The sequence below is a fragment of the Hemicordylus capensis genome, chromosome 2 (assembly GCF_027244095.1).
Source record: "Hemicordylus capensis ecotype Gifberg chromosome 2, rHemCap1.1.pri, whole genome shotgun sequence".
NCBI lineage: Eukaryota > Metazoa > Chordata > Lepidosauria > Squamata > Cordylidae > Hemicordylus > Hemicordylus capensis.
In genome coordinates this window covers 85995231-86009358 of record NC_069658.1, presented here as the reverse complement: position 1 = coordinate 86009358, position 14128 = coordinate 85995231, and the positions used below count along the sequence as shown (strand labels likewise).

At 38.8% G+C, this 14128-nt stretch overlaps 1 protein-coding gene across 2 annotated transcripts in view; it reads right to left on the bottom strand.

Annotated features, from left to right (window-relative positions):
* Positions 1–3076: 3076 nt before the first annotated feature.
* SLC12A2 (solute carrier family 12 member 2) overlaps positions 3077–14128 on the bottom strand; it is an 88178-nt gene continuing 77126 nt past the window's right edge. Inside the window, exons 21-27 of one of the 2 annotated variants that reach the window (XM_053293542.1) lie at positions 13553–13600; positions 11155–11277; positions 10929–11040; positions 10413–10499; positions 7489–7624; positions 7287–7354; positions 3077–5697 (exon numbers count right to left, since the gene is read on the bottom strand). In XM_053293542.1, coding sequence (XP_053149517.1) covers positions 5562–5697; positions 7287–7354; positions 7489–7624; positions 10413–10499; positions 10929–11040; positions 11155–11277; positions 13553–13600 — 710 coding nt within the window. In that variant the 3' untranslated portion in view covers positions 3077–5561. The remainder of the gene's footprint in view (positions 5698–7286; positions 7355–7488; positions 7625–10412; positions 10500–10928; positions 11041–11154; positions 11278–13552; positions 13601–14128) is intronic. The other variant, XM_053293543.1, reaches the window with a different exon arrangement.

Sequence of the window (14128 nt, the reverse complement as noted above, 5' to 3'; positions counted from 1 at the left end):
GTCTTTTCTCAGCAGCACTGAGTATAGTCTGCTGTGCTGTTGCTGCTATATTAACTATCGGGTTTTGCTGGATCTCAGATTGAGAGGCAGAACTTGGGTGCCTGTCTGCCTTCCTTGAATTGTGGTTTGGTTTGTGTTGTGGCAGTGGACAGTGGCAGCTCAGCTGTGTATGTGTAGTATTTTCTTGGTGATTGCTGTGAGCTGAGCTCCATGTCTGGCCTTGAGACTAACTTGCTCTTCACTGTCTGCTCTGCAGTCTATATTCTGCATTGCAAGGTATACTCTGTCAAAATGTGGCTGAAGACATTCTCCTAGTTGAGCTTATGGCCATACTTGCTAGCTGCTTAGGCAGCTGTTGCAATGCTGACGTAAGGAGCATTACTTAGTGTTATGTGGGAAAGAGCAAATTGTGCCAATGATGTTATTGCAGCGCAGGCACAGTGGCTAGCAGTGGATTCTGGATCAATGATTCTTTTTTGGCCGTTTAGGGACTGTGTTTAAAAAAGTGTATGTTCTGTGTCAAGAGAGACAGATTACCTTTTACTGTGTTCTTCTAATCTGCAATGTTTTAAAAGGCAGGGAAGCAAAATATATTGTAAACCTTGTGTGCACCCTGAGAGTGCAGCTTTTTTTGGCCATAGGCACAACCAGGAACTCAAGACACCCTAGTTGCCCATAGGCAGCTCCTAGGGACACCAAAGTGGGTTGTGTGGTAGGGTATGATGGGTGCTACCTAGCACCCAACCCACATAAGAAATGGGCAAGTGGGTGAATTTTTAAATGCTTTACCTTTCTCTCAAGCCCCCCATAGGACTCCATGCTTACTCATTTGTTTTGTGGGTTGGGTGGTAGACAGCAACCATCATGCCGTACCACCCAACCCACTTTGGTGTCCCTAGAAGCTGCCCATGGGCAACAATGGGGTGTTTCGAGTTCCCTAGGGTTGAATCACTCAAATCATTTTGAGGTTGATTCATTGAAACAGCCGGCTTGGTTGCTGTTTCGATGAATCATTTTGAGGATTTTGCAATTTGATTCAAGCTTGAAACAAACAGCAAAATGTTTTGTCACATCCCTACTTGTGACACAACACCACACATGGGAGGACTGTGGTGTTAAGACCCTCATTAACATTTAATGACTTTAACATTTAACAGCTTTAACACCCTTTATTGACTTTAACATGGTTAGGCTCATTTGGGGCTCTGGAGCTGAAAGCAACGAAGGGAGAAAGGGTGCTGAAGACTGCACTGGTTTCTTTTTCATCACCGATGCTGCAAGCCGGGGCTTGTAAAATGCCGCTCGGGCCCAGAAGCAGAAGATCAGTCAAGGGGGCAGGAGGAGAAGGCACAGCTGGGATGATGTCCGGGACCTACTGTGGACGACGAGGCAACAGAACTGACAGTCCCGATATCGCAGGGGCTGCCTCCATAAGCAGCAGCGGAGGCAAGTCTGGGGCAGCCTGCATGTCAGCCTCCTCAAGCGATCCTCCCGTACAAGGGAGAGTGCGTGGCACAGAGAGTGGGAGGGTGGCAATCCCAGCAATGGAGCTCTGCAAAAGAGCTTTCTCCCAGAGGAACGCCCGAAGGTGGGCAGCCCGGTTACGGCAGGCCTGTTTTGTAAAGCTCCAGCAAACGGAGCAAAGATCAGTGTGTTGTGCTTCTCCTAAACAAATTAGGCACAAATAGCCGTAGGAAGAAGGGTGGTGGTGGTGGAGCATCCACCCTACCGTTTAAAAGTTATCTTTGTGGCCACAGGAGGCCCAAAGAATACAGTGGGGAGGAAGGGAGGGTCTGATATAAGCCAAAACGCAAATGAATAGTTAGAAAACAATGAGATGATAGAAAACATGGAAGAAAATACCAAAATAAATCAGGGAAAGGAGATTTTCCTTACTACAAATACTAGTTCTCTACAGAGAGCGATATCAAAGCTAGAGAAGACAACCAGAGGTGTAGTAGCTGCGCCGGTCGACGAAAGACTGAGGGAATGAGGTAAACTGTCTGATGGTGGAGCCAGGTTTCCCACTCTTCTCCCCCAATAATGTAAAGCTTTGGAAGTTTCTGGACGGTGGCCTTACAGGTACAAAGCCCATGTGCGATGCACAGAGACCACGAAGAAGAATGCTGTTTTCTGCTGACAAGTAAATTTGACACTCCCAAGACAACTTAGTATAGTCACTGAAAAAATCAGAAACAAGTGAAAAAAGTTTTAATTGCTGTGTTGTAGAGAACTTCTAGAGAGGCCAATATGAAGATGTTCAATTAATTTCCTGTTCTGTTTTTTTTCTTCCCCTTTATACTTTTTATTCAAATTTCCTGTTCTGTTTAATGTTGTCCTCTTGTTTTAACTGTGGTGAAATGAATGGATATATTCATTTAATTTTTATGCAGTACGTTTTTCTTTAAGGTTCTAAATAGAACTTTGTTTCACGATGACCTTTGGCAGCAAAAACAACATATGGACCGATTTTCAAAAATGCTACTGAAGTCCTCTATGATTCCCATGAAAAGTTAGTACTCCTGCAATAGGATAAGTCCTCAGAGAGAAGCAATACTGCACTCCTCCTCCATGAATTGTGTAATCTAGACACAAAACAAAGTAAGAAATAATGCTGCTGCCAACGTTGATATCAAAATGACGAGAAGAATGGAAGTTCAAACAGGCAGGAGAGATCTTTTTGATCTCTTCAAACTATGTAATTATATAACAATAAGGCTTTTAAATTAGATTATAGCAAGATGAGATTCTAGCTGCTTCATGTAGCTATGAGACTAGGAAATTGAGGATCAAGTCTGCATCCAAGTAATTGGGAGCAACTGACTGACTATATAGATACATTCCTTTTATTTTGGGGAAGCTCACAGTGGAGTTAGGCCTGCTATGAAAGCTGCCTTTAAAATTACACAAAACCCTTAACATGCTGCTCTTGATCTTCCAATCAATCATCAGAACTTCCAGTCCATGGATGCATATGTCTTGCACATGCCAGTAATAGGTGAGACCTGATGAACCATTCATAACCAGAGGAAAAAGTGATACAATCAATAAGGTCAGGCTAATTTGGGCAACTGCATTCATTTAATTTACTCCCATTTATTGCAGTGATCCTGTCCCAATACAGAGTAGTAACTGCAATACTCAATGTTAAGACATTAGAAAAGTCATTGTGTGTGACAGTTACAGTACAGTATTATCAAAATATGACATTTTCAAATTTTGGATAGTACCAACCAAAGCTCAATCCTTAAATTATTTTTAATACAAACAGAAAAGCATATAAAAAGAATTATGTAAAATGGAAACCCTAATACAAACATAACAAAACAAATAAATAATTGATTTCTTCAGCTACTTTTTAAACTCCTCCTAATTCCATAAAATAAAATTTCAACTACAGAAATGGTATTGCTGAGTGTCAATGGAAAACAATTATTTCAAGTCATTACTGATTGAAACTTAAGAAAACACGTCTCCAAAAAAAGAAAGTGTATACTAAATAGAAATTGGAATGGCTATGTCAAACTTGCCTCTTGCTAACAAGTTTATTGGAGTGTTAAATGTTACAATTTTTGACTTGGTGTTGCGCGTGTGCGTGCATGTGTGTATATACGAGTTCTCATGTGAGAAGAAACCTTTATTATTTCACATACTATATTTTATTCCCATCCCTATATGCATATTTAGATAGTTTTGCTATTTTGTACACAGCACACGCACACAGACAATTTGGTTTCTTTTACAAATTACAAGCAGTAGTTTTCCTGAATGGGCAAAACTTTGAATAAGTGTACCTGTGTATTTTTTCATGATAGCAGCACTTAAATCCATGCCCTATTGTCCATCTGTACATAACACACAAATGTAAATTCAGATGCATTGAACATTGTCCTCTACCATCACAACCCATCACACCAATAAGCACTGCAAACCTGTAATAATTAATGCTGTTAATTACATACTGGGAATGTTTTTCAGAAAGTAAACTGCTCTTACTATAACTTTCAATTTCCTTTGAAAACTAGATACTGGCAATGATTTACTCTACCCGGCAGCCAACTTGTATTGCACTTCTGAAAAAGGCAGAACACAATCAACATTGGTAAAGACAGCGAGAGTTGTGACTTACTAGAATGCACAAAACTTTCAAGAACCACCTTGTCTCAGGAACTGGTAACTGTGCCCTTCCGAAACACAAAATTGTTTGATCATTTAATTTGATCTTGTCTAGCATAAACACACATTTTTATATGCTGCATCTCCAATGACAAACACTGAAATGATAGATATTCTATCTAGTAAGATAATGCCAAAGGGCTGAAAAATAGTTTTAGGCAACCCTTACAGACAACAGGCATAAATCATTCATTACTAACGATTGTAAAGCCTCAAGTAATTCTTCAGTAAGCAGTTCATAGAGTAAAAAATATAATGTACTCATCTCACACACACGCGCGCGCACATACACACGCACACACACTCAAAAAGAGGGCACATAAATTGGCAGTTCTTGAATACACATCACGTATGAATTAAAATGTAAGGTCAAGAGGATCAAACCTGAGTATTTAAGCAAGACAAAACTGGATTCTGACAACTGAACAAACTGACCTTGGAATACCTCAGTAAAATGTGGTCCATTTCACTAGATGAACAAACAACTTTACTTAGATGGTTCTAAAAATATTCTATATAACATCTACCAGTTAGATGGTATCCCATAACATCCCAACATTTACACCATCCTGTAACAGAACTGCAGTTTCACAGTACAGCTACAGAGCAATGCCTGGCCTGCTAGCCTTCACCAAGGCAGCCCAATGGAAAAAGTAGATAGGATGGGATCTGAAAAGAGACCTCTCTCAGTTAGTAAAATTTAGCTTTATTCAGTGGTACAAATTGAATAGCAAAGTCCTAGATATTAGCATAATGAATTTGGTTTTTATTACAACCAACTTGTCCCACTTCTCTCTTCTGTTTCAGATCAAACAGATTTTTTTTTTAAAAAATCACCATTCAAAAACACAACAGTAAAAACAAATACCTTGATGGAAGACCAGAACGCAGCATTCTTTTTATTGTACGATGGAAGAGTCTAAAAACTAAATGAAGTTTGATCTAACGTTTTAGCCAATGGCAGACTGACATTCTTTATAAATTTACAAAATAGGGTATATGGATGAAATTTGGTTAACTTCAGAAGGCACCTCAAGGCTAAAAGGCTTTTATAAATCTATAATCCTTTCATTGATCAAAAATAAACACTTTTATTGCTGCCGCTCAAGTAGCAAAGAAAAACCTGTTTATTCATTCTTCAGTCTAACAAAGAATCCTCCCCCATTAAGCAAGATTAAATTACAGAAGAATTAGAAGAAAACTGAAGCTTTCACAACTTTAGGAGTACAGTGACTTTCCTTGTGTGCTTTCAAGTCAGTGGAATAGTGAAAGAGGAGTCACTTTTTGCCTGTGTGTGATGTTAATATTTTAATCAAACATCTCAGTCTCTCTCCTTTAGGCACTGAAGTACCATTTCTTCACAGCTGCAAGTTACGCAGTAGTGTTTAGGAATAGAAGGTAAGAACACTCTGATGATTCCCACGGACAAGAAGAATTGGTGGTAGATCTTTTGAAAGAGCTTCTATCCAGGCCATGTATAGTGCACTTGACACCGCACTTTTTCGTGCAACGGGCAAACTCCTATAACCCCCCAAAAGGAAAAAGCAGAATGTCAAGTTAATGACTGAACCTATTAGTTGAATTGCAGCCATTAGTTGAATTGCAGCTAAACACTAGCATCCCATATGCAAGTTAATTTAGAATGATTTGCTGCCCATAAAATTTTTGCCATCAAATAATGCTTAGAACCATAGAGAACGTTGCTGTTGGGGCATTTCATAAATGATTATTGTATTAGCAGTAACAGTAGTCTGGAAAGACCATCAGATGGAGGAACATCTTCCAAATTTTACCCGATATACCACTTTTGCTACAATCAAAAGCAGCAAAGGCTGTAATCCTGTGCTTACTTATTTGGGAGTAAGGTTCATAAGGACTCTGTGGGACTTAACTTCCAAACAAGCATATGTAGGATCAGGCTGTTTGCCATACTTATTGCTTTGAGGAATTGGTGGCAAAATGCTGAATGTACCCAATATTTGTTTCTTTAGAACTGGTTATTATTAACACTTAAATTTCTTACTCCCCTCTTATGCTATTTGGTACTTAAACTGTTAAAAAACAGCACTGTACAGAGTAGGAGGCATTTAAATGAATGAACAAAACAAACTTTTATTAATTTAAATATTCATCCAGGTGCCGAGTGGAAAAGTAGTGCACCACCATCATTGCTTGATGGATTACAAGCCACTCTCACCTCTCAAAAAATTGAACTTAGTGGGTCATTTGATGACTTGATACTGCTAGTTTAGTGGGTTCCCAGTAGAAGAGTTCCACAAATGTTTTTAAGATGCTATGTATTGGAGATTCAGTGTGCCCCCTCCCCGGCCCCCTGTTTTTAAAAACAAAAAACAAAAAACATGGAACATTCATAGCTGCCATTGCAATCTCCCCTTCCCCCAAAAGGAGGCTGGTTCAAGAATAAGTGTCTTGTGTCAAGTATGCTGTGGTATAAACGTTTGTAGATTAGGTGGGCCCACAAAAGCCTGTACTACAATAAATTTGTCAGTCTTAAAAGGTACTGTGTTTACTCAAATAGAAGGCGACTCTGAATGTAAGACAATGCCTTAAAAGATAGAGTTTGGATACAGGTTATACCTGTATTTCTCTGAATTCAAGATGACCACCCTATATTGGTCACCAGGAGTAGACATCGACTTGATGGCACACTTTACCTTTAACCCTATATTTAACAGGAAACAACGGCGGGAGGGGGGCACACCCTGGATTCGGGCAAATGCGGTATTACAAGACCCTTCACTGTTTTTGCTGCAACAGACTTCACACCCAACACTGACATCAAGTTCTTCTTATACAAAAGTAGCACATATGAAATCCTCATGTATGTCTTTCCCCATGAACTGTTTTCAACAGTTATCTAGCAGAGAAACATGAGATGTGCTCAATGGTTGTATGACATTTTTAACATATTGGCAGCTTTGGTGGTAAGGGCTGCCAATTTATGATAAGTGAAATACCTATAGTCAAGTCACTATGTTCTCTATTAGGCTCGAGAACATAAAACCTATGTAGTATCAGAAGGCGCTAACAACACTCTCTAAGCAACATTATGACATTTCTAACAAAGAACCACAGAAAGGAATACTTACATAACAATTAGATTAGCTGTGCCTGAATGTTCTTTCAGTAATTCATTTAATCTAATCTGGCGATGGCTCTGCAATTAAAATGAGAATATTTTTGATGTGAGACAAACACAGAAGAAAGCTATTTTTACATTAATTTACAAATGTAGCCAAAAGAACAACTTGTAGAATGGTGGACACACCTATTAAAGGAAATTAAAGATACCTTGGTTTTATGTAGCTCAAGTTCATTATCTGTGATTCTCCATGGTTCATCTTCTTTCATTTTATCTGCAACATCTTGTTCTTTATCATCTTCATGAAGTCTGAATGGCTCAATCATTTCTTCAAATGCTGCAATGCTAGAAAACATGTTATCATACAGTTGTATCAGCTTTTGAACTAGAACATAGGAAGCTGCCATATACTGAGTCAGACCATTGGTCCATCTAGCTCAATATTGTCTACCCAGACTGGCAGCGGCTTCTCCTAGGTTACAGGCAGGAATCTCTCTCAGCCCTATCTTGGAGAATCCAGGGAGGGAACTTGGAACCTTCTGCTCTTCCCAGAGCAGCTCCATCCCCTGCGGGGAATATCTTACAGTGCTCACACATCAAGTCTCCCTTTCAAATGCAACCAAGACAGACCCTTAGTTAAGGGGACAAGTCATGCTTGCTACCACAAGGCCAGCTCTCCTCTCCAAATGCCCTACCTGGACATTTGTACAAAAGGCAAGTTCTGTTAAAATGTTACATTATTTATTAGATACATGATATCTCCCACGCTCCCCGCCCCTCGATTTTATATTGGAGCCAATCCAAAGTGCTATTTTATACTTGTACAAGCACTTGAATGTTCCTTGGAGAATTTCTTTTCGCCCTCTTTAAAAACAGCAAACCTCTCCCATGAAAGATGCTTTTGCAGCTCCTTCCATTTCAAAACACATTTGGCATGTTCTACTAGAGGCTGCTGTTTGAGAAGCCTAGAGTGCCTTTGGGCATGCAGATACTGTTGCTCTGCATTACAAACAAACAAGTATAATAGCTTACATTAAATGGAACTGCAAGCCAAATCCTCAGGCCATTTATATTTGGGATGCACCTAAGGGTGGTTAAGAACATAAGAACAGCCCTGCTGGATCAGGCCCATGGCCCATCTAGTCCAGCATCCTGTTTCACACAGTAGCCCACCAGATGTCATAGAAGCCTACAGGCAGGAGTTGAGGGCATGCCCTCTCTCCTGCTGTTACTCCCGTGCAAGTGGTACTCAGATGCATCCTGCCTTTGAGGCTGGAGGTGCCTATAACCCTCCTGTTATGTCCGGACAGGCTGGCATAGTAGCTTCCTGTCATTTCAGCTTAGTATAAAATCAGTGACATCCTTACCAATGGACAGAGGATGCAGTAGGGGGCTTCCGCACTTCCTCAGTGTGTGGGAGAGATTTTTGCTGATTTTCTCTGCTTCTGGAAGTGTTCTGTGACTTCTGAAAATATGTCCGAGGGTTGCACTCTTCTCAGGGACACATTTTTGGAAAGCACAGAGTACTTCCACAGGCAGAGAAGATTAGCAAAAATCCCACGCACACACCCCGCTGAAGTGGGGAAGCCTCCAGCCACACAGCCTCTCACTGCATTCTTTGTTCATTAGTCAGATGTAAGCAACTTTTTTTCCTCCCCTGCAGGTATCAAATGAGCATTGTCAATGTTGGTGGAGCAGAATGGAGAGCTGCTGGCAAAACTAAGACGATTCAAAATACCTCTGCCTTGGGTAGTGCCTGCAAGAAATAAACTGCAAGGAACTTTTTAAACATGTACTGCAAAAAGGCCAGCACTGTAGCCAATCACAACTTTCAGAACATCTGCAATTTTCAGTTAATGACAAGTAGCGAGAGTACAGTCAAAGCACTAATTTTTACAGTATTTTTTATTTCTTTCTGTACGGCCAATTCAGAAGCCAAACCAAAGCTCTCATCTTTTTTTCCTCATCATTTTTAAAAACTTGTTTTAAAATTCTTCTGATTATTTAATTGTTGTTTTAATTGTTAATTATTTTTATGCTTTATAATTTTTGTTTTAATTATTAATTGATTTTAATGGTGTTTTAATGTAAACCGCCCTGAGCCTTTTGGAAGGGCGGTATAAAAGTTTTAATAATAAATTAATAATAAATAAATAAATCCAGCCTGAGAAATTGACCAAACCTTTAGCTGTCCCTGAGTCAAAGCAGAACCTGAAATATTTAATTAATTAATTAATTAATAATTAAAATATATATTTTAATTAATTAAAATAATTAATTTTGAATTCAAATATTAATTTGAACTTAAAACTATTTGTGCAGCCCCATGTATCCTTTCACAATGCTACAACTGCTTTTTCACACTACCTCAGATTTGTTCAGAGTGCAAGAAGGAATGATACTATTGCCACTAAACCATCTTGATTTATTGCACACTGGTAGATGCCTAAACAATCTTGATTGCATTAATCCAGTAATAACCAGATTTGTAGTTAATTATTGATTCAGCCATGGATGCTCCACAATGATAATGTTTATGCATCACACTCCAGTTCTGGAAGGTTTTTCCATTTATTTATGTTCAAGCATTTCTGTTTTCCCATGTTTAACTAGACAAAGATTTGAATTAAAATATAAATAAGGTAACAACAACTTAATGGGTAGTTTTAAGACAATGAGATGTTTCTGTGTGTAGGAGTGTGGGTGGGTGGAGATATAGATATCAATAGATAGCTAGATAGATATCTTTTGCATGTCTAGACTCTTGGCTATAGTTCATATGGTGTTATTGCAATGGAGAGGAGAACTGGCAAATAAGGAGTTGAAGTTTCTAAAGAGTGCTTACACTAATGAATGGAAGATGTAAATACTATGCTTGTCCAGAAGCATATATGAGGGAGAGAGCACAATATTAATCCCACTGTTTACACAGCTTTTGTTTTTACTTCCATTTTATTGTATGGCATGAACCTTTGAGAGAGATACATTAAGAAAATGCTTTAATAACCAAGTGTTGCTTTCTTTAGTATACATGGAATTATTTTCATGTTGACTTCCAGTGGCAGCTGCTAATGAGCTTATAAACTGCCAATTATAAGCATGAATATAGGGCAGATTATATACACAAACTTACTTTTCTTTCTTTGGCTTTGTATTGATATCTCCAAGGACCATGATGTCTGAGAAATCTATCCGAAATTTGCTGAGCAAAGTAGCCATTCTGGAATAATTACAGACACCACAACAGATTTGTTACCATTCAGAATTCATTCTATCCTAACAAGTTAGAGAGGCTATCATCACTATAAACAGACATTATGTTTTGCACATTTTTAAAGAGATGACTTAATGGATAGGATATCATTATCTACAGAACAGATCACCAAACAAGAGAGAGATGTAACTCAAGCATTTCAACTCCCTTACAAGACTGGATACACAATCTGTCTCAAGAAACCTCAGGATTTAATAAGAAATGAGAACAGATACATTGACATATTGTCACACTGTTTAAGAAGCAACATGGTTAAATACAAAGCTGAGCATTTACCTTAATGCAAAACTATTAGTTCTGATAAATCTGAATTTTGTATTTGTCCAAATGAAAATATGGAATCACACTTGCTAGATGTCAAACGTTTTAACTTACGCTCTTCTGTCATGATCTATTCTGTTTATTTTTCCACCAATGAACACCCTGATTTTACAGTCTTTCCATTTTTTCTTTGTCGTCAGAAGATAAGGAATCAACAGTGTCAAGCCTACATTTAAAAAAAAAAATCAATTCTCACTTTAGTTCATTTGACAGTGTCAGAAATCACACAGTACTTAACATTTCTAATAACCTTGCAGTATTCTAGAAAACTTCAACTTACCCCCATCATCAAAAAGCCACCAGACATCAATGTTATTTTTGCCTTGTTTCTTCTGAAACTGAAAACTGGCATCAAGCAATCTTTGATCTGCGATATTCAGGGGAGCAGATGGGCCTTTAGGATCTGCGGGATTGAGAAATGACATTTGAAAGAAAATGAAAAACCTTTGATAATACATTCATAACCCAAGTGCAGATTCTGGTTTACTTATGATGGTTTGGAATCCACCAGTCATGTAACAGTCTGGAAACCAATTGTGTGATCTTTATTCAAATGCAGATTCAGACACTGATAGAGGCTATAAACTTCAAGTACTTGAACTTCACAGGAAAGCACTGTTTAACCCACACTTTTCACATAGCAAGAGCTATACTAGCACACCCAGGGAGCAACAGAATTTCTAGCAGTCCACTATGTTTTTAGCAGTAGATGGCATAGGGCTTGCCATACTTTCAACCCAACCTGCATGAATGTGGCTCCATTAGAACCCCCCAAACAGAACAGGATTTATTCTATTAGGAAGGGTATAGAACAACCTGATCTAGGTAGCAAGTTGTAAAGTTGGGTAAATTACAATTTTAAGCTCATTTATTATAATACAAAAATTTCACTCTTCCTTTGAAAACCGTAGGAGTGTCTTAGGAGAGCCAGCATGGTGTAGTGGTTAGAGTGCTAGACTAGGACCGGGGAGACCTGTGTTCAAATCCCCTTTCAGCCATTATAATAGCTGGGTGACTCTGGGCCAGTGACTTCTCTCTCAGCCTAACCTACTTCACAGGGTTGTTGTGAGGAGAAACTTAAGTATGGGCTCCTTGGAGGAAGAGCAGAATATAAAATGTAAAAAAAAATAAAATAAAGGACTCCCAGTCAGATACTTAAGACCCACACCAGCTTAGTTCCCAAACCACTTGAAGTGTGTTATAAACCCAGGCTTTTAATATGATTTTCTCTACTCCTGCTTCTTTGTATTTTGTACAGTTCTTATGCTCGTATTTTAAATCTTTTTAGTCAGATTTGTTTTATATTTTAGCTTAATATTTTAATTGTGATATTTTTATAGTTTTTTTTTTTTAATTTTTCTGTGAACCGCCTTGGGATTGTTTTAATGAAAGGCAGTATACAAATTTAACAATAAATAAAATTTAAAAAATACTAAATACTAAAAATACTGCCAAATCCCAACCATTTCCCTCCCTTCCTGATTGGCAGCATTTCAGGTCACCTTGCATGCCTAGTACAACTCTTATTTTTTGGCTTCAGGAAGATGCACACACGCAGCGATTACCCATAGCCGCAATCCAGCACTCCTTTCAGATATGTCCCAATGGAATGCTGCACTTTCACGTATATCACCAGTGTATTTTTCTCTCTGTGATGTGGAGTGCTGGGATCTAAGTGGATGTGGATTATAAAAAAGTATTTTCTCTTCTCTTAGTGCCTTCCAGTGCCCCCCACCCCTCTATTTCTTCTCCCTCTTTTCTCTGCAAGAACGAAGAGCTGAGTTGTGTCTTTCTTTTTAAATGGGCACTGCTCCTGCTGCAAGCAATTGTCTGGAGCGGCTGGCCATCTCCCGCCCACAGTGAGGCTGCAGCCCTTGGCCATTTTTATTCATCTGCTCCCTCCTCTTGGTGCTGCTGTTGCCACTCTTCCCTTTGCCCAAGTACATGCTCCCTTGGCCCCTCCTCCATCTGCCACCAGAACCAGCTCCTTCAGTCTATCCCTTGTTTCCTCACAGAATTGGCTTGTCGATTAACTATGCCAGTATGGAGAATACACAGGTGCAGCCTTCTCCCCTGCCCCCTCTTTAAAAAAACAAAAACAAAACATACACACTAATTTTCTGTGGATCACACTTTGATACAGGTTATACCAGTGTGGGGTATATGCACGAAAATACAGTATATCCGATTTCCATTGTTTGAATGGCAGCTTTCTAATGCCAAATTGCAGACTGCCTTTGGATTATCTTATTTAATTCAGTGGGCTGCAGTTGTGGACAGACAAGATCAAACATTCCACTGGGCAAGCAGAGTTTATCACGTGAGTCTCTGTACAGTGGCCCATGGACCCGAGATACTGAATGCAACATTTTCATGAAGTATTTGGCACAATGAGGCACAGTTACTCTGGCAATATTTTCAAAAGTGTTATTAGATAACGTTTAGGAAGACATTACTTAAATATTCTCCCCACAAACCATTAAGCTATAGTGCCCAAGAGACCTATCCAAGCAGCCAGGTTCCCTTGAGTCCAACAAGTATTAACTATCATCTGCTGCAGAGGTATTTACTACTGCTTCTTGTTGTTTTTGAGCTAAATGAAAAGTATGAGAAAGTATAAGCGGATGTTTACAGTATGAAAAATGGATTAAAATTAAAAGATGAAAAAAATGTCCTGCCTTTTTTCAAAAGTGGTTGTGTCGTTGTCTTGCCATCGTCTTCCTCTTCTAGACAAGGTTTAAAAATAAAAAGGTTATTATTGTGAGTTGTGAACACTGCTATTTTTAGAGGCATAACATAAAAGTGTCATGGAACAACCAAATATGAATGAATCCAATCAACTCCTGTTTGGAAGTCTAGGTGATTGGAATGTTAGTACACCACATGTTATTCATATGCACACAAGCCTTATTCAGATATGACGTGTGCAGACATAAGTACACATATACAACACGTACATGTTTGAATGACTTATACATGCATTCACTTTAAAAAGCAAACCTGAAATATGGAGCCTTCAAATACAGGATACAGAAAAGTCTAGTAGTGTACAAGTGTTAAACACATGGGGAAAGCTGTATGTGCATGGACATCTGTATGTGTATTCAATTGATTGGACATTCAAACATAATTATGTAAACTCTCCACTACCACCATCAAATACATGCAGAGTTCTACCACTGGATTGAACTATGTTCTTAGTTAACGAAGCTGTCCACAAACATGACATATAGAGTATTGGGGTGATTTCTCCT